Source organism: Leucoraja erinacea, chromosome 9 (genome assembly GCF_028641065.1).
Source record: "Leucoraja erinacea ecotype New England chromosome 9, Leri_hhj_1, whole genome shotgun sequence".
In the NCBI taxonomy this organism is placed as follows: domain Eukaryota; kingdom Metazoa; phylum Chordata; class Chondrichthyes; order Rajiformes; family Rajidae; genus Leucoraja; species Leucoraja erinaceus.
The window spans coordinates 60,412,875-60,431,979 of NC_073385.1; the positions used below are offsets into that span (position 1 = coordinate 60,412,875).

The 19,105-nt window shown below is 40.4% G+C and overlaps 1 protein-coding gene across 2 annotated transcripts in view; it reads left to right on the forward strand.

The window, feature by feature from the left end:
- LOC129700455 (regulator of microtubule dynamics protein 3-like) overlaps positions 1-19,105 on the forward strand; it is a 248,921-nt gene that overhangs the window by 183,416 nt on the left and 46,400 nt on the right. For both annotated transcript variants that reach the window (XM_055640954.1, XM_055640955.1), the window contains exon 7: positions 9,836-9,911. In XM_055640954.1, coding sequence (XP_055496929.1) covers positions 9,836-9,911 — 76 coding nt within the window. The remainder of the gene's footprint in view (positions 1-9,835; positions 9,912-19,105) is intronic.

Here is a 19,105-nt window from a genome sequence, read left to right on the forward strand (position 1 = left end):
GTCTATATTTCTCAGAGTATACCTGTGGAGAATTATAAAATTATTGTTTATTCAACTGCATCTTTGAATCTACTTTCTTGTTCTGCCTTTGTAAATTTGCTTCACATACCTATCTGTTTGCCTTCACTTAAGGCATTAATTTGAGATGTTGAATCCATTATGAGAGTGAAAAAAACGTTGACATTCACTCTTTTTGTGTATGATTTATTGTGGCATTTTTGATTAATCAGCTTTTCACACATAACGAGATCTAAAATAGCTTATTCCTGGTTGAAATTATAATACGTTGTTATAAAAAACTTTCCATTAAGTCATCCTTATATCTCCTTTGGCAATTTGAATTTTCCAGGCTGTTCTGTTACGTCCAGATACTTGTTTGATTGATGGTTTAGTTGGGATTTATTTTTTCTGTGTGTTGATTTTATACTTCCACAAAACTGTCGCTTTCTGACCTAAACCATTTCCTCTCGAACTGTTAACCTGTGAATCATTTGTGTAATATAACTTTTAGCGAAAGAGTATGTATATTTTAAATGGAATTGAAAAACTGTTTCAATTCACAATTGTTTTAGATTCCAAAATGTTGTAATGTGTGTCTAAAATATTAAATAATTGACTTTTATTTTGGAAAGCAGTGGACAAATCCCATATGCCACAACTATATGGTTCAATAGGATAAACATAGTCTGATAAATAATTTTGTATTGTCCTGTAGTTACAATCCATCTATTGCTTCATTTATATTTTGAAGGTTACAATATATTTTCTTAAATTTTATTTTAATAAATTCTAGCATTCATCTTTCCCATTATGTGCATGTCTTTTCTACATTTATAGTTTGTGACCTTGACTCATTGCAAAGAACATAATTATTTCTCCCACATGTATTCTTGCAGGTGGAAATGAGTTATCTTTATTGTTTTGGTCTGTAGTGATTACATGTAGAGTTCTGACATTCCTGTTTCAACGTTTTCAATATTGACTTAACCAAATGCAGCATATTGACAGAAACAGTGGATTCACTAGAGAAGGTTTTGTATAGATGTTTTCTATGACTTGATTAACAATGCATAAAAAATAGTATATGTAGTTTTATGTAATATCTACATTAAAAACTTAGATTAAATAAGCGATGTAAGCAGCAATGTGATTGTAACTTTGTATTAAGAATAATCTGTTAGCAAGAACCATTGCATTCTGTAATTAAATATTTCTAAAGGTTACAATTAATAGTAAGATTAAACGAGAACTTACCAGTTTGAAGTTTGATCTTTATTTTATGAGGAGGAACGTTGAGGGAATACGTGAAGAACCCCGCTTACGACGCATGCGTGTCATCCTTCAAAGCAGCGGTGTGAGGTCACAGATACACTATAATGACCTATGATAGTAAGATTATTAAAGAGATACCAGTTTAAGATATGACCATACAAGGGTGGGAGCGGAGGGCACGTATTCCCTCAACGTTCCTCCTCATAAAATAAAGATCAAACTTCAAACTGGTAAGTTCTCGTTTAATCTTACTATTTTACTTCGGAGTCATGTGAGTGACTACGTGAAGATTTCAAAACTCTGTGACCTCATGCCGTGGAACGAGTCCATGCTCCACAACTGCCTTGGTAGTTTGGGAGAAATTGTTAATGATATTCAAAACATTCATACCAATTATTTAACGTAAATGATAAATAATATCTTATTAATTCAAATCATAACCCTTGTATTCTTCAGGGATAAATTATCATACAGAACTTAAAATTTTTCCCGAAAACGTTCCTATACTCCTAACTGGTTTGTTATAAAATTTCTGAAACGTTTTCTCCGACGACCATCCTGCAGTCCTGAGGATTTGGTCCATGGATACATCAAGGCGTTTTGCTGCGGATGTAGCTGCAGCCCTCGTGGAGTGAGATTTAAATATGTTAGTGTCCACTCCCGCCTTTCTTAACCCATATTTCAGCCACCGCGAAATGGTCTGAGTTGACACTCTACGGTACGGTTTCTTATGGCTGATTAAAAAAGCCATTTCCTTGCCTCTGATAGCCTTTGTCCTTTCAATTTATAACAAAATGTGCTTCACTATACAGAGGCGTTCGTCCTCCGGGTAGGCCATAAATTCTATGACCTGCCCCGCTGATCCTGGTCTATTTTGTTTAATAAGGTCCTGGATCACAAAAAAACAAACTTCCTGCCGCCATAGTCAAGCCATCCAGTCTTAATATTTGCAATAACTGGACCCTTTGCGCTGTGACCAGCGCCATCAGCATACCATTTCCCTAGTTAGTTTGTCCAGAGTTAATCCTGTAGCCGGCGACCAATTCCTTAGCATGGTCAGGACCACACTCACATCCCAGATTTGGTTGTATCTTGTTTTGGGTGGCTTGGTGTTAAAGATGCCTCCTAAAAGTTTAACTACCAGAGGATGTGATCCCACAGACTGTCTTTCTGTTCCTTGCCACAAATAACTTGACAATGCACTTTTGGCACTATTCACAGTGCTGTAACTAAGTCCTTCATAGTGCAGGCTGGTGAGAAAACTCTAGCACCGCCGGAACATCATTATTTATGTGGTCCAGATGGTTATTATGGCAGTAATTAGTCCATTTTTTAATATGACCTAAATACTGTTTTTGTGTAGACCTTCTTTGTGCTGCTGTGATCATGTCCACAGTTCTTTTGATAGCCCCATGTCCCGTAGCGGGTCTTTTAGAGTCTACAACCCAATAAATCAATATTTTCTATGGCATGGGTGGCTATCCTGAGTTACTGGATGCACCAGCAACTTAGGACTATGTCTTAAAGTTGTATCACGGAGAACCATGGTTGGGTAAGCCAATCAGGTACTATGAGAATCCCAGATGCCGAATCCTGTTGAATTTCCCTTAGTACCCAATTGATTAGGCAGAAAAGGAGGAAATGCATAAATGAACCATTTCCCCCAGTGCAGTGAGAATGCATCTGTAGCTTCTGCCCCAGGATCTGGTTCCCATGATACATACCTCGGTAACTGGTGATTTAACCTGGATGCAAAAATCAATATCCGGCCTTCCATACTTTACTGTGATTTCAGCAAATACCGTTCTATCCAACATCCATTCAGTACTTTCAATAAATTTTTCGTGACCTGGTGTCTGCCACTGAATTAGTATCCCTGGTAGATACGTAGCCGATAACCAAATATTCCTTTGGACACACCATTGCCAAATTGAGTTTGCCAATTCATCACAAGATGTTGATATATTTCCACCCATATGATTTATATATGCCACCACCGAGGTATTATCTATCTGCAATCTAACATGCTGCTGTTTCATTCCTGAGCAATAAGATTTTAGCCTATAAAACGCACTTAACATTTCTAAGTAATTTATACCCTTAGTGTTAAGTAGGTTAGCTTCTTGTATATTCCATCTCCCCCACAGCTCGAGATGGTATCAGTTGCACCCCAACCAATTGCACTGGCATCTGTTTGTAATACCACAAACGGGTTGTCAATAACTATTGGGTTGGAGCAATACTTAACATTGTGTTCCCACCATTGTAATTCTTTTATGGCTTCAATTGTTAGCTCCATTGGCCTCTATTAATTCTTCTTCTTCTTCTATATAGTGTTTTTTGGCGGTTGGCAAACAACCTTTTTGGTGCATTACCGCCACCAACTGGCATGGAGTGTGGATCAAACAACACCATTACATATTCTAATAACCTATATCCTTCCGAACAAATTGGTTACCCTAAGAAAAAGCATCAGGATTTGATAGCACTTATTTGAACTCCCTTGCAAAATATCTACCAAATCAAATTGTACTCCTTCTTTTCTGAACTGCTCACTCATCCGTTCTCTCTCCTCCTCATACCTCTCACAATGTACAATGACATGCTCTATCGTTTCCTCTTGCCCACAGTATTCACATCTGCCTGTATTATGCTTGCCCATTACAAAAAGTGTACTGTTCAGACCAGTGTGTCCAAATCTAATTCTTGAAATCACTGTCTCCTCTTCTCTGTTCTTTCCTGCACATCTCATCTTTCCCACTTTCCTCTGGACTCTGTAGAACCACCGTCCTTTCCGCTCTTCCTCCCATTGCTTTTGCCATCTTTCCTTCAGTCTTTGCTTAATAATGTCTTTGATTTCAGTTTTACCTATGTTAATACTTAAATCAATCTTACTTCTTTTTGTTACCTCTTTTGCTACCTTATCTGCCATTTCGTTTCCTCTAATGCCAATGTGTGCTGGTACCCATAAAAATATGACTGTAAGCCCCATCATTTGAATTCTGAATAGTGTTTGTTGTATTTCTATCAAAATGTCTGGTCTATTGTCTGAATGACTGTGCTGTAAACTCTTTATTGCTAAACTTGAATCTGAACAAATAACTGTCCTTAAAGGCCTAGTATCCTCGACCCACTGTACTGCTAACAATATTGCAATCACTTCACCTGTGTATACTGAGACCTCATTATTGATCCTCTTCCCTACTTTGATGTGAAATTCTGGTACAATAAATGCTACTCCTACTTTATCTACTGAATCTTTTGATGCATCTGTATAAATTTGGACCTCTGATGGGTATTGTATAGTAAGCATCTTTAAGATCAATACTTGCCATAAAGTAGCCTGCTGAAACTAACTCTTTAGCAGTGCTAAAAGTATCCATTTTAAAATGAACATATTGCACAACATTGTTAAGCGTTGATAAATCAATAATAATACGGCAACCCCCATCTTTCTTATTTCTAATAAATATGTTTGAGACAAATTCCTGTTGTTCAGGTTTGGTTTGTTCAATTACCCCTTTAGTGAATAATCTTTGTAGTTCTATGTGAGCTTTAGCTTGTTCCAATTTAGTAAGCATGTATATTCTGTCCGGTGTATGTTGTACTGGAGGGTTTTGTTTGTGTAGAAACTCTATCAGATATCCCTTAATACTGCTAAGGATATATCTGTCCATAGTTATATTACACCATGCTTCCAAATGAAGTTGCAATGTCCCTCCAACTTCCGTGCTCCCTATTAATTCTGGAGCCCCAGATTCACCTACCTCCATGGTTATCGGTGGTAACTGAGTTATTTTCTTGGTTTCATTCGTGGTTGTGGAGGGCCTTGAGGTTGAGGTTGGGGTAGATGCTGAAGTAGAGGCTTTCGCATCTTCCACAGTGGTCGTCCCGGGCCAAACCCTAAAAAAGGACGCTGCTGCTGGGTACCTCTGGCCTCTCTCCAATTCTTTGTACTATTATTATAAAAACTACCTTTCTTAGGAGGCCCATAAGGTTGATATCTTTTCCCCAGATATCCTTTGGATGCTCTAATCAGCCCCAAAGTCTTGGCCTCCTCATCCAAATCTTTAACCTGTTTGGACAGGTCTCCCCCAAATAACAGGGTTTGGGGTCTTATAGCCCTTTGCTTACATAGTATAGCGAACTTAGGGTCTAGAGCTGGCTGAATGGCCCTCTTTCTAATATTATTTAGTTCAAACTGCACGTTGCAAAATAGTGCTAAGGCATCCTTGTGGTCACTAGTCATGTCCACCTTTTCTAACGTGCGGGCCAAGGCTGTTATGCCCGCCGTGAGACCTTTCAGGGCATTTTGGATTTTAATATCCTGACTCCTAATGGCCTGCCCAACATGTCTCCAAATGCACCTGTTAACACTGGCTACATTAAGAGCACCACAATTTTCCCGGGGGTAAATGCCTTGCCAACACTTCAGCAAAAGTATTAGCTTGAAGTTGATGGGTGGACATATATTCAATACTTGCAGCCATCCTGTCCTCGAGATCCTTCCCAGTTTGTTCCTGCTGGAAGTACTGGCCCACCATGTCCAGCAGGTTGTTTTTCTCCCCTTCAATAGGGGAAGGTGGCTCCATCTCCTGCTCAGATTCTGACCCAGTCAGACCTTCAATACCCTCCTTTGAGGAGTCTGATATGTCATGCAGCCCTTTATGGGAAACTGCTGTGGGACATATTTTGCCCACTGTGGCTATCCTCCATATCCTGGAGCCTGCCACTCTGGAGAATTTCCTCCAGCAACCGCTCCAGCCGACTTCCATGCTCTTGGGCACTAGTCGATCGTGGGTGCTTTAATATATCGGACCGCTCCTGCCGACCTTGGTGCTCTCGGGCACTAGTCGCACGCGGTATTTCCCGCAGCCGATCCCCATGCCTACGGGCACTGGTTGCTCCCGGCCGCCCGATATACTCATGCCGCTCCTCACGGTCCCGGTACTCACGGGCACCTCTACCCGTTTGGGGTGAAGTTTGGCACTTGCTCCCTTATGGGAGATGCTGGTGCCGACATTCGTTGCTGCCTGCTGCTGTTCAGTAAACGGCAGCGACGTCTGTGGCTCTGTGCTGACGTCCGTTGCTGGCTGCCTGCTGCTGTTCAGAAACCGGCAGCGACGTCTATGGCTCTGTGCTGACGTCCGTTGCTGGCTGCCTGCTGCTGTTCAGAAACGGCAGCGACGTCTATAAAGAAAAGGTAAGGAAAAATGTTCTTACCTGTGCTGGTTCTCAGCCTGCCGTTTGGGAGGAACGTCCTTCCTCCCGCAGCCCCACGGACCCCGTAGTGTAGGTCCTTGGGCTGTTGTCCGAGATGTCGGGCTGACGGCTACGGGGTACTCCTGTCGGCGTTCTTTTCCCCGCCAGCTGAAGTTGCACCAACTCCCGCTAAGGGACTATCTTGCTAGTGGCCGTTTGCTGGCTACCTGCTGCTTGCAGATTCCTCCCTTGCCAGCTTTAAACAGCCTTCCTGTAGGAAAAAGTAAGGAAATAAACGACGTTCCCTTACCTTTCTATTGCAGGTTCGAAAAACCCTGCCGTTTGGGAGGAACGTCCTTCCTCCCAACAACGACGAGTTGCAATGCGTGTAGCGATATGACACGCATGCATCGTAAGCGGGGTTCTTCACGTGTCACTCACGTGACTCCGAAGTAAAATATCACTAAAATGGAGCACTCAAAAATGTCTGCAATGCGTTTTGTTCTGCTCTTTTATCTTTATGTTCCATAAACGTTTCTCAGATCAGTGTTTTTTTTGATTTTTTTTTAATTCAATTTATTGTCATTGCACTTTTCAGTGCAGCAAAATGGTTTAGCCTGCAGTCATAACATAGAATAAATAACAAATACTCAACACAGTTTAAAGTCCCAAAGTCATTGTCTCTTCCCTCCTTGCTCACCCTCTCCCTCTGCGCTGAGGCAATCCAAGCTTCCGATGTTGTGACCCCGCCGGGTGATGGTAAGTCAGTCCCGTGGCTGAATCCGTGCTCCGCAAACGGGCCGGTTCAAACTCCGCGGCCCGGGGCGGTCGAAGCTGCCGAAGCTGCCGTCCTCCAGTCCAGCGGACGCAGCTGTAGTTGCGGGAGCTCCGGAAAACAGAACGCGAGCTCCCGGTGATGTCGTCCACTGGCCCGCGGCCGAGCCTCCGAGGCTCCAAAGTCGGGTCGGAAGTTGGGTCGCACCGCAACCACAGCCCCGAAGTCGACCAGCCCTGCGCTGGTAAGTCCTGGCTCTGCCTCCGCAGCCTCGAGGTCGGTCGCAGTTGGAGGCCGCCAGCTCCGCGATAGGCCTCAGCGCAGACGGACACGGAGACGGGGGATACGGCAGGAAAGGTCGCATCCCCCCGAAGGAAGAGTCATAAAACATGTTACACCCACCCCCGCCCCCCCACACATACACAACTAAATAAACCGAAATAAACTAAAAACGGGACAAGAGAAAACAAAAAACAGAAAGGACAAACGGACTGCAGGCGAGCCGCAGCTGCAAGGCAGCGCCGCCACTTCCGGAAGCGATTATTTTATATGTGGTTTACAGTGTTCAATATCTAGCATACCATTGACGTTAAAAAGAACGTAGTGGAGATTTTATAATTTTCATCATTGACTCAATTAATTATCCATTTATGTATATTCCCAATTTAAGCATATTGCTGATGATCAATTTAAAAAATAATCGTGCAACGATTCTTTAACCCGTTTTAAATATGGTACTTCTTAACTGTCCTTGAAGTAATTATGTGATCTTTAAAAATTATCTTAAGTTCCAGTCAGTTTGCAGAGGTCAACCTCATTTGTATTCTGGCATAATCATAATCTTTGCTTAATGTAACTGCACACATTGTTATTGCAAAATATAACATCAATGGCTAATAACTATTTCATTTTATCACTCCGTAATAATTATTTTGAATGATTTCTGCTTCTTGTGTTAAAACTAACATTTATATCTTGAAACAAAACAAGTCTGCCGGTCTTTACCAAATGCTTGGTGGTATTAGCAGCTTTACTTCCAGAAGAAATTTATATGGTGTAATCCCTTAGTTTGAATAATTTGCTGCTTAATGCTCCCTCCCCAGACCTGCTTATATTTATCCAGACAACATGTAATGGATTGAGTGGAATCAAGGAACTGTAGGTGCTGGTTTACAAAAAAAGACAGAAAAATGCTGGAGCAACTCAGCAGATCAGGCAGCATCTCTGGGCCGTTTTGGGTCGGGACCCATCCTCAAACTGATTGTAATGGGGGAGGGGTCAAGGAAAGGGCGTTCACGTCTCGGCCCTGTTTTTCACCAATCTTTCCACCACCAGACACAAGAAGCGTAAGACAGACACCATTGCATGCAGATGCTGAGAAGTGTGTTCAGCTCTGGGTGAACAACTTCTAATCTTGTGTGCGGACTTGATAAGAAGAAGAAGTAGTGGCTGAGGGAAGCTGGAAGAAAGATGGGGACAGGACAATGTCTGACAAGTGATAGGTGGATATATGTTAGGGGTGGGCTTTCATTGGCAGATGGTTGGACAAAAGCCAGAAATGAAAAAAAACAAAAGTGCGATAAGATCAGGATAGAAGTGGTGCAAAATGTGAAGCCAGAGGACGGAACATAGGCATAAAGGGAAACCTATCCAAATACGTTGCCAGTATGTTTTTATGGATATACGTTTGCTCCTTTTCTAAGATACATTTCCAAACTTGCATTCCTCTCAGGGCGAATGACCTTGTGGTCAGTTTTCTACTGGGAAAGGTCTGGAAATTCAGCTTGTTCCCTTAGATGTTGGGGAATCTCACAGGGAGCAGACTATGTTTGAGTAATTGCTATTCCTTTCATTCCCAGAATGTTACACAGATGTGAAATTACACTGGTAACGAGAAAGTAGCAGACAAGCTACACTGCAATACATTCCAGAAAGCACTGTGTATTTACTGGTATACGGGTGTAAAATATTATTACTTGAGTGGCTGTAATTATAATTTGTTGAATACAATCAGCTCACTACAAAATCAACAATTTTTGTAGTTGGTGCAAAGGAATCTAAAATTATTTGAGATGTACTGTCAACGAGCTGGAAGTAAAATTAGAAAACATTAAGATTTATAATCTAGAAACAAGATTTAACAGCAGAACCTTAGAGGCACACAAAATAAATAAACCTGAGAAAGCATGCCCAAAGGACATCAATCTGCTTAATGAGAAATAATACTACAGTATAAATTCAGAATTTTATAACTCATTGACGTTATTTCAACAGCTTGACAGGAAAGTTGATTTTATAATTTATTAAAGTTAGAAGTGTTGTTTAAGATTATAGATAATATTGTTGGGGATTCAGGATATTGTAGGGGCAAGCTCTTGGGGTCAAATGGCGGTTTCTCCTCCTAAACCATATGTTCTTAATTTGAAGTCTAGGTTCACTGTGAAAACATGTTTGATCACTTGGAGAGGGTCTCATGGTTGCTGCCAATCTCTCCAAATGTACACATTGTATAACTCTTATCAAGTGAAAGTAAGGTCATGTTTACATAGTTTTTCAATGCAGATCATGTGATTCTTTGCATTTCAGGTATGCTGTTATATGTGGCCGACAGGCTAACCACGAATCCATCCAGAATCGTATTAAATCCGGATATGCTTTCAAGGTAAGGCAAGTCCTGACAGATGCTTTGTCCTCAATGTGAGCGTGGTGTTTTTAGCTTAGGATAACAAAGCCAATTTCTGCCTTTTGATAATGCTGTAAACATGTTTGGCAGGCAGCAGACAAAACTCATATGTTACTGCTAGATTTTGTGCTGTCCAAGGACATCATTAAGTGAGTAAACTAGGTGAGGATTGCTTAACAGTACGCCAAAAGCTATACTTTACAACATTGCAGACATGTGATGTCAAGAACATTGCCGTGGAAGTTTCTAGATCTGAAGCCAGTTCACCATATTAATGCCAGGAGCTGTTGCAGCTGTTCTTGAAGATTACTACTTGATCCAAAAAGACTACACAGGATATCAAGAAAAGCTCCTAATGCTTGATGTCTATCTGTGGCCATCTTGGCTGCAGTTGATTACCAGAGTTCATTTGCACATATACATTTCATCAATTGACTGTGGATATCCCGGTGTGCACCAATCCATCTAGAGAGATCACCATGCTGCTAGGGACAACAGCTGTCATTAAAACTTAATGAGACCAGTCTCATGGAGCCGAGTCCTTGCTTACTGTTTCTCATGTAATAAAGTGTTGTTACTTTACATAAATGATGGCACTTTTACTACATTACATAGAAACATACAAATTAGGTGCAGGAGTAGGCCATTCGGCCCTTCGAGCCTGCACCGCCATTCAATATGATCCTGGCTGATCATCCAACTCAGTATCCCATACCTGCCTTCTCTCCATACCCCCTGATCCCTATAGCCACAAGGGCCACATCTAACTCCCTCTTAGATATAGCCAATGAACTGGCCTCAACTACCTTCTGTGGCAGAGAATTCCACAGATTCACCACTCTCTGTGTAAAAAATGATTTTCTCATCTCGGTCCTAAAATACTTCCCTCTTATCCTTAAACTGTGACCCATAGTTCTGGACTTCCCCAATATCGGGTATAATCTTCCTGCATCTAGCCTGTCCAACCCCTTAAGAATTTTGTAAGTTTCTATAAGATCCCCCCTCAATCTTCTAAATTCTAGCGTGTACAAGCCGAGTCTATCCAGTCTTTCTTCATATGAAAGTCCTGCCATCCCAGGAATCAGTCTGGTGAACCTTCTCTGTACTCCCTCTATGGCAAGAATGTCTTTCGTCAGATTAGGAGACCAAAACTGTACGCAATACTCCAGGTGTGGTCTCACCAAGACCCTGTACAACTGCAATAGAACCTCCCTGCTCTTATACTCAAATTATTTTGCTATGAATGCTAACATAGCATTTGCTTTCTTCACTGCCTGCTGCACCTGCATGCCTACTTTCAATGACTGGTGTACCATGACACGCAGGTCTTGTTGCATCTCTCCTTTTCCTAATCGGACACCATTCAGATAATAGTCTACTTTTGCCACCAAAGTGGATCACCTCACATTTATCCGCATTATACTGCATCTGTCATGCATTTGCCCACTAACCCAGCCTATCCATGTCACCTTGCAGCCTCCTAGCATCCTCCTCACAGCTAACACCTCTATCATATGCACTTAGATAGCTTCCTGCTTCTGATGGAATTTATTATGTGCCTGCTTTTACTGTTCTTTCTAACTCACATGATTTCAATAGCATTTAATACCCATTCACAGGTACACTTAAGAAGGTAACGTGAGTCTTCTCATGAATGATTGTTGTTAATTCAACTCAATAATGAAGGGAAAAATGTGATACAAGTCAAGTGTGTCTTGAAGGGCAACCTGGGAATTATGGTAATCCCTTGAGCCAGCCGAGATTGCTTTTCTAAATGTTAGAGACCTGTGAGATGCTTGAGAAGATGTTTTTTCCGTACACTCTATACGGTACATGAATCAGCTGTTGTGTTCAGTGGTAGATGAGTGGATGTTTAAGGTGGTGGATGGGTGCTAGTCTGAGGTGGTGTCATATATCACAGATGCATGCACCCATGAAAGGAGAGATTATTTAATCACATTTCTTATATGAGTGTATGGGAATTGAGAGATATATTGCATCAACAAAATACTGAAACATTTCTGAACTACTCCATAACCACAGAACTGTTGAATTAAAGTCTTTGAAGATCCACATAACTTTTTGGTGGAGGATTCAGTGGAAGTGAATGCCACTGAATGTCAAAGGGAGATGAATATCCCCTTCCTCGCGTTCTTGGTATTGGTATTTGTTTATTATTGTCAAATGTACAGAGATACAGTGAAAAACTTTTGTTTCCATGCCAGCCAATTAAATCAGATCATATTATACATGAGTACAATCAAGCCACACACTTTACAACTGGTAGTGCAAAGAGAAAATTACAGAAGTGCAGAATATGGTTTATCGCATTGTAGCTTTACAGTTCCTGAGAATAATCCAATGCCCATAATAAGGCAGGTTGGAAGTGCAGGAAGGACTACACCCTAGATTATGGGAGAGCTGTCCAGTGGTTATGATAACAGATGGGAAGTCTGAGTCTGGCAGTACATGCTTTCAAGCTTTTGTTTCTTCTAGCCTAACGGGTGAGGGGAGAAGAGGGAATGAACAGGATGGAAAAGATTCTTAATTGTATTGGCAGCTTGCACCAGGGCAGTACAAAGTTTTTGTTTGGCACCAATGTTATTAAACATTTTTTTGTAAATTAAAGTGTTCAGTTTTGGTCACACTGCTATAGGAAGGATGATATAAAGCTGGATTTGGTACAGAGAATATTTACGAGGAGGTCAAGAGTCAACAGTGTTTTATTGTCATATGTCCCACATAGAACAATGAAATTCTTACTTGCTGCCGCACAACAGATTATGTAAACATAGTACACTGTAAACAATATTATAAACGAGAAAAAAATTCAGTACACTCACAAGTACACACACACACATATATATATACACACATATACATGCACACACACTGTACGTACACACAAAAGAACAAACAATAGTAGTGCAATAATAATAATAATATTCTATTGCAGTTCAGGGCTTATTTGAGGTTGTAGTGTTTAATAGCCTGATGGCTGTAGGGAAGAAGCTGTTCCTTAACCTGGACGTTGCAGTTTTGAGGTTCCTGTACCTTCTTCCCGGTGGCAGGGGTGAAATGAGTGTGTGGTCAGTATGGTGTGAGTCTCTGATGATGCTGGCTGCCTTTTTGAGGCAGCAACTGATAAATCCCTTCGATGGTGATGGACTGGGCAGTGTTCACAACCTTATGCAGTCTTTTTCACTCCTGGGCATTTAAGTTACTGAACCAGGCCATGATGCAACCAGCCAATATGCTCTCTACTGTACACCTGTAGAGGTTCAAGAGAGTTCTCTCTGACATACCGAATCTCCGTAATCTTCTCAGGAAGTAGAGGCGTTGATCTGCTTTATTTATAATTGCATTAGTGTGCTGGGTCCAGGAAACATCTTTGGAAATATGCACGCCCAGGAATTTGATGTTTTTGGCTCTCTCCACCATATTCCCGTTGATATAAACAGGATTGTGGGTCCTCATCCTTCCTCTTCCTAAGTCGACAATCAGTTCATTGGTTTTACTGATATTGAGCGCCAGGTTGTTGTGCTGGCACCATTTGCTCAATCGGTCTATCTCACTTCTATGCTCTGACTCATTACCATCTGTAATTCATCCAACAACGGTGGGGTTCTCTGCGAACTTGAAGATGGAGTTCGCACTGTGACACAGTCATGAGTATAGAGTGAGTAGAGCAGGGGACTGAGCACGCAGCCTTGAGGTGCTCACATACTGATTGTTAATGAGGAAGAAGTATTTCTCCCAATTCGAACAGATCGTGGTCTGTGGATGAGGAAGTCGAGGATCCAATTGCAGAGGGACGCACAGAAACACAGTTCCGTGAGCTTTTTTTAAATTCCAAAGCAACTTGACAGTTGCCGGCAGTCCGCTGAAAAATTGCATAAGTGGGACAGGCCCATTACTGTTCCTCCGTCAGATCAGGGAATCCCTATGCGATTGGGAATTCTCTTACAGTTGGCAGCTTCGTTGCTGCTGGTAGATCGCAATAGCGCTAATGCGCTTAAATGCATTAGCAGCTTTTCAGTTGCAGTGCTGGTTTCTGCTGTTTCTTTTATCCAGGTTGAAAACTACTATATTTGATGATTTTCTGCAGTGCTGCAGGCGACATGTCGCCACAGACATCCGCCATCTTGGATAGATTCTTGGATGTTGCCAGGATTTGAGGACCTGAATAATAAGGAGAGGCTGGGCAGGCTAAAACTTTATTCCTTGGAGTGCAGGAGGCTGAGGGATAACATTATGGAGGTTTATGAGAACATGAGGGAACAGATAATGTGAATGCACAGAGTTTTTTACCTGGAGTAGGGGCATCATGAACCAGAGGTTATAGGTTTAAGGCGCGAGGAGAAATATTTAATTGGAACGAGTGAAAATCTTTTCACAGAGAGGGTAGATGGGATATGGAATGACCTGCCATAAGAGATAGTTGAGCAGGTACTGTAACAACATTTAAAAGACATTTGGATGGGTACATTGATGGGAAAGGTTAAGAGGGATCTGGGCGAAAATTGGGCGGATGGGACTAGTGAAGATGAAGCATCTTGGTCGACATGGGAAGATGGGCTATAGGGCTGGTTTCCATGCTGTATGACTCTATAATTATATTCTGCACTCTATTTTTTGTGCTATGTCTCTATGACTCTAAATGCCGATCACCTTGGTAAGGGCTTAACAGCTTTATGATGGAGCAAATGATGGAGCAAATGAGTTATGTGCTATTCAGTTGGCCTCAATTTCAATCTAATATAAACATTATCTGAATTGGGTTTCGGTAACAATTGACATGATGGGAAAGTAGTGACATCATGTGAAGAATCTGAGAAATATTTGGAACGATGTTATGTTATCTTCAATAATGTAAATATTTTCACCTAGCTCATTGAGGACCTCTAGTGACAAACCGTAAAGCAAAATTTACAGAATAACAAACGGGCAGTCTTATTTGGATCATGGATTTATATTTTAAAAATTATAGCACAGAAGATGATCATTTAGCCCATTGAAAGATCTATCCAATTAATTTTACTCTCACGTCTCCCCAAACCTTTTTTTCCCTTTTATGGCATTGTATTACCAGTCATAACAATTTAGTGTAAGGAAATATTCTTCATATACTGGTCCTTTTACCAATAATCTTAAGTAACTTCTCTTTCTGTATTCAATTGAGTCCATTCATGAATTTGAACATATTAATTAAACCTCCCTATGACCTCTGCTCTAAAGAGAAGAGCTGCGGTATAACTACATTTAACAGATGTGCAGATTTATTAATTTGTCACTGACTGATCTGAGAATGGACTGTTAAGTGCTGGAATATATAGTTTGCTATTATCAATTCAGAAATTACAAACAGCAGTACCTAATCTAGTACCTGAAACCCAATAAGCATGTTCAATATAAAATATAATTATTTCAATTTGGTAAATACAATAGGATGCATTACTAATGAAATTTCCTCCTCTATTACCTACTTTCGTTTGCAATTTAATACCATATTGTTCTCAAGAGACTTTTCAAAAAAATTGTGACATTTTCTATGCAGAAAATAAATTGCCTGCTTCATCTGGCACAAAACAACTACAAATATATTAACAAAACAAAGCCCAGAAGAGTATTGCACCACATTTGTAAAACTTTCCAAAGGCTCTGGAAATTACATAAACATGAATATACAGGCAATTATGTTAAAGGTCTTCAATCTGAAATTTCAAGACTAGAGGAACATTTTTAAATAGACACGAGATAAAAAGCATTTTAAAATGGTCAAGCTGCCACGTGATATGATATTTCAATTCAGAGTAAAAACCTGTATTTCATAATTTAAAAACAAATTCTAGTTACTTGCATTGATAATTAACAATGTATTGAAACATAGTACCTGTATATCAAATGTAGTCAGTGAAATTATATTGGATTTTCGTGTTAGGATCTAGCACGAAAAGCAATTCTGAATCAGCTATTAATTTATGCATTATAACTAAATATTTAAACTTGTTTTGTTCAACAATTATGGTAATATATTATTGCTATTGAAATAGTACACCAGACCTAAAAATCCTGATAAGAGCATGAGTTCAATAGTGCCAGTTGTGGCCCATTTCATAACACCATTATCTCTCAAATGAAAAAGTTGCAGATTAAAGCTGCACTCCATATATCTGAGCATATTCTAGGTTGCCATTCACTGTCATTGGTGCCATAAATTGAGATTTATCTGATATAAAAGTAGTGTAGGATGTGTAGGAAAGAACTGCAGATGCTGGTTTAAATCGAAGATAGATATAAAATGCTGGAGTGACTCAGTGGGACAGGCAGCATCTCTGGAGAGAAGGAATGGATGACAAATGGGAAACGTCACTCATTCCTTCTATCCAGAGATGTTACCTGTCCTGCTGAGTTACTTCAGCATTTTGTGTCTATTTTAGAATATTCAGGAATTTGCTTGCTAAAGGGGATGTATAGCAACAGAATTTGAACGGGTTAGAAATAATTAAAATGTAACGGAGATAGAGAAAGAAAGAAGGGGGGGGGGGGCAATTGGGAAGGTCAGTGACAAGGTGGAGAACAGAAAATATTAATAGATGGGAAAAACAGATATTTAATTTTCTAAAAATGTTTTTGTCACCCATTGTACATAAAAAGAGACAGAATAAAGAAGGATCAAACATGATATTGATAAAACACTATATTTTACAGAATTGAGGTGACAAACTCTCATGTTTGGCTGATTGCTCTGTCACTCAACCATTCTGAAGTCGGCACAGTTCCTAAGAGTTTAAATTTCTTGGACAGTCAAAACATCTAAGCTCTCTCAGAAATTGTCAGATTTGCTTAGCATGGTGGCTACCCACCACAGTAATTCATTTATAAACCAAAATTATAATAGTTAATATAAAAGGCATCATTATTGCAATTATGAGTCTCTCTAATTTGAAGACAATTCCTTCTCCTGTAAGATCCTTAGAGTGTAAAAAGTTCTGCATACTGATAATTCTTTCAATTATTGGCATTGCAATAGTTAAAAAGCAGCCAAATGAAGTTAGAAAGACAGATTCAGATGCAATCGTCCCCATAACTACTTGGACAATTTAATGTTAGATGGAACTGTCATCTCTTCATCCTTAATATCATAATTAATAGCCCAACAGTGTATAATTTCCCACAATCTTTGCATTAATTGTGCAAAGTAACAGCAGCAGCCTGTCTATTTTTTGGAACTCCAAGCTGTCAGAACATCAGGGTTGCTGTTGACCTCAAGACATTGAAGGCGAAGAGTAATGCTCGCAGGAAGTGCTAGTGGGAAAATTGTAGATCTGCAATGCTTCATTTTCCAACCATTTGATTACATCAGAATACAGACACTGTATCTCACTGATGAAGCCGAGTTTTAGTTAAAAATATAAGAAGATATTAAATTGGTTTCTGGGCTAGCTTACAGCTTATATTTAGTGTCAAATTAGGCTTTCCTCAGGTTGCGGGGTGTGTGAGATAACATTGTCTCCCAAGTGAAGGAGCTAGAGATATCTTTGAAGTAGAGATCAAATGACCAATGTTTATGGGGAGGAGGCAATAAAGGAAGAAGAGGAATAGCCAGTCACATCTTTGTAAACAGATGGTCTATGTTTATGAGGGACCAAGTGACAAAGAAGATATACAATGTTTTTAGTATATCTTGTACCATGTAAAAAAAAGGTTTGATGTGATGCATTCTGTGGAAACCTTTTCCAGTACTTCTGACCATGACTAATGTCTGTGGAATGTGATAAGGGGACAAAAAACCTATTTAAAGCAATGTAATTCTGTTGTTCAGAGAAGGTGACTGAGCACAGTCAAGTGTCTGTGTTGGTCACTTGACTGGAGTTCTCCCTCCCTTCCATCGGCCGATGTTAAGTAAAGTTTTGAACTGGTCTACCAAACAGTTTGTGTGGTGTCTGTTTATTAAGAAGCGAACCTGGTTTAGTAGTTAAATAAGTAGCTTTTTCATCACCAGGGCAAAATGCCAATGATGCTCATTGTTTTGAGGCAAATAAGTTTGGGCCTGGAACTTCATACAGATGTTACACATTTCTATATGCCACATCAGAAAAGGAAAAAGAAAAGGGAAGGTCAAATTTAATTAGAAGCATGTAGCGGCACCATACGTGGTGAATAAAGGTGAGACGTCAGGCTGGTTCAAAGAGTCATGTATTCAGTGGTGACACGTTAGGTTGGTGCGCTAACTATAATACAATGTTGCTGTAGCTGAGCGAGGTTGTTATCTCGGGCTCAGCTACCTGTCGACTCCCCTAGGTCTCACGGTGAGAGACCTTAATTACCAGGACACTCCCTCTAGCCCATGACGTCACGTGCCCGCCCTCGTATCTCCTGACGAGGGTTCGAGCATGAGTGGCCCGTGCTTAGGCTGACGCCACAAGCACTTCATTTCGCATTTCCTGCTGAAATCTTGCATATGAGGTCCAGAATTAATATCATTTCAAGAATTAATATCAAGAGCAGGTCCTTTTTCAAAAAGAAATCGGAGGGCTCGATTGGTGATTAGATCTTTGGGGTTAGAGTGAAAACTGGGTAAGAGAGAAGTGACTTATCAGTTGTAGACATGATTGCGTAGGCACAGGCAACAAAGGAGAAGTTTAGTGTAGTTTAGTTAAATTTTGTTTAGTTTAGTTTTATTAGTGTCAGGTGTATCGAGGTACAGTGAAAAGCTTTTTTGTTATGTGTTATCCAGTCAGCGAAAAAACTATGCATGATTACAATTAAGCCATCCACAGTGTACAAAAAGATAAAGGGTATAACATTCAGTGCAAGTATAACATCAACAGTGTAAATAAAGATAAAGGGTATAACATTCAATGCAAGATAAAGTCCATTAAAGTCCGATTAAATATAGCACGAAGGACTCCAATGGGGTAGATGGGAGGTCAGGACTGCTCTCTAGTTCGTGAGAGGACGGTTCCAGAATCTAGCCGTATGTTTTTTCAAACTTCTGTACCTCTGGTTCTTGATTATGCTGGTGGCCTTGCCAAAGCAGCGTGAAGTGTAGATGAGTTAATGGAAGGGAGGTTGGTTTGCGTGATGGACTAGGCTGCGTCCACAGCTCTCTACAGTTTCTTGTGGCCTTGGATGGAGCTGTTCCCAAACCATGCTGTGGTAATTTGTGC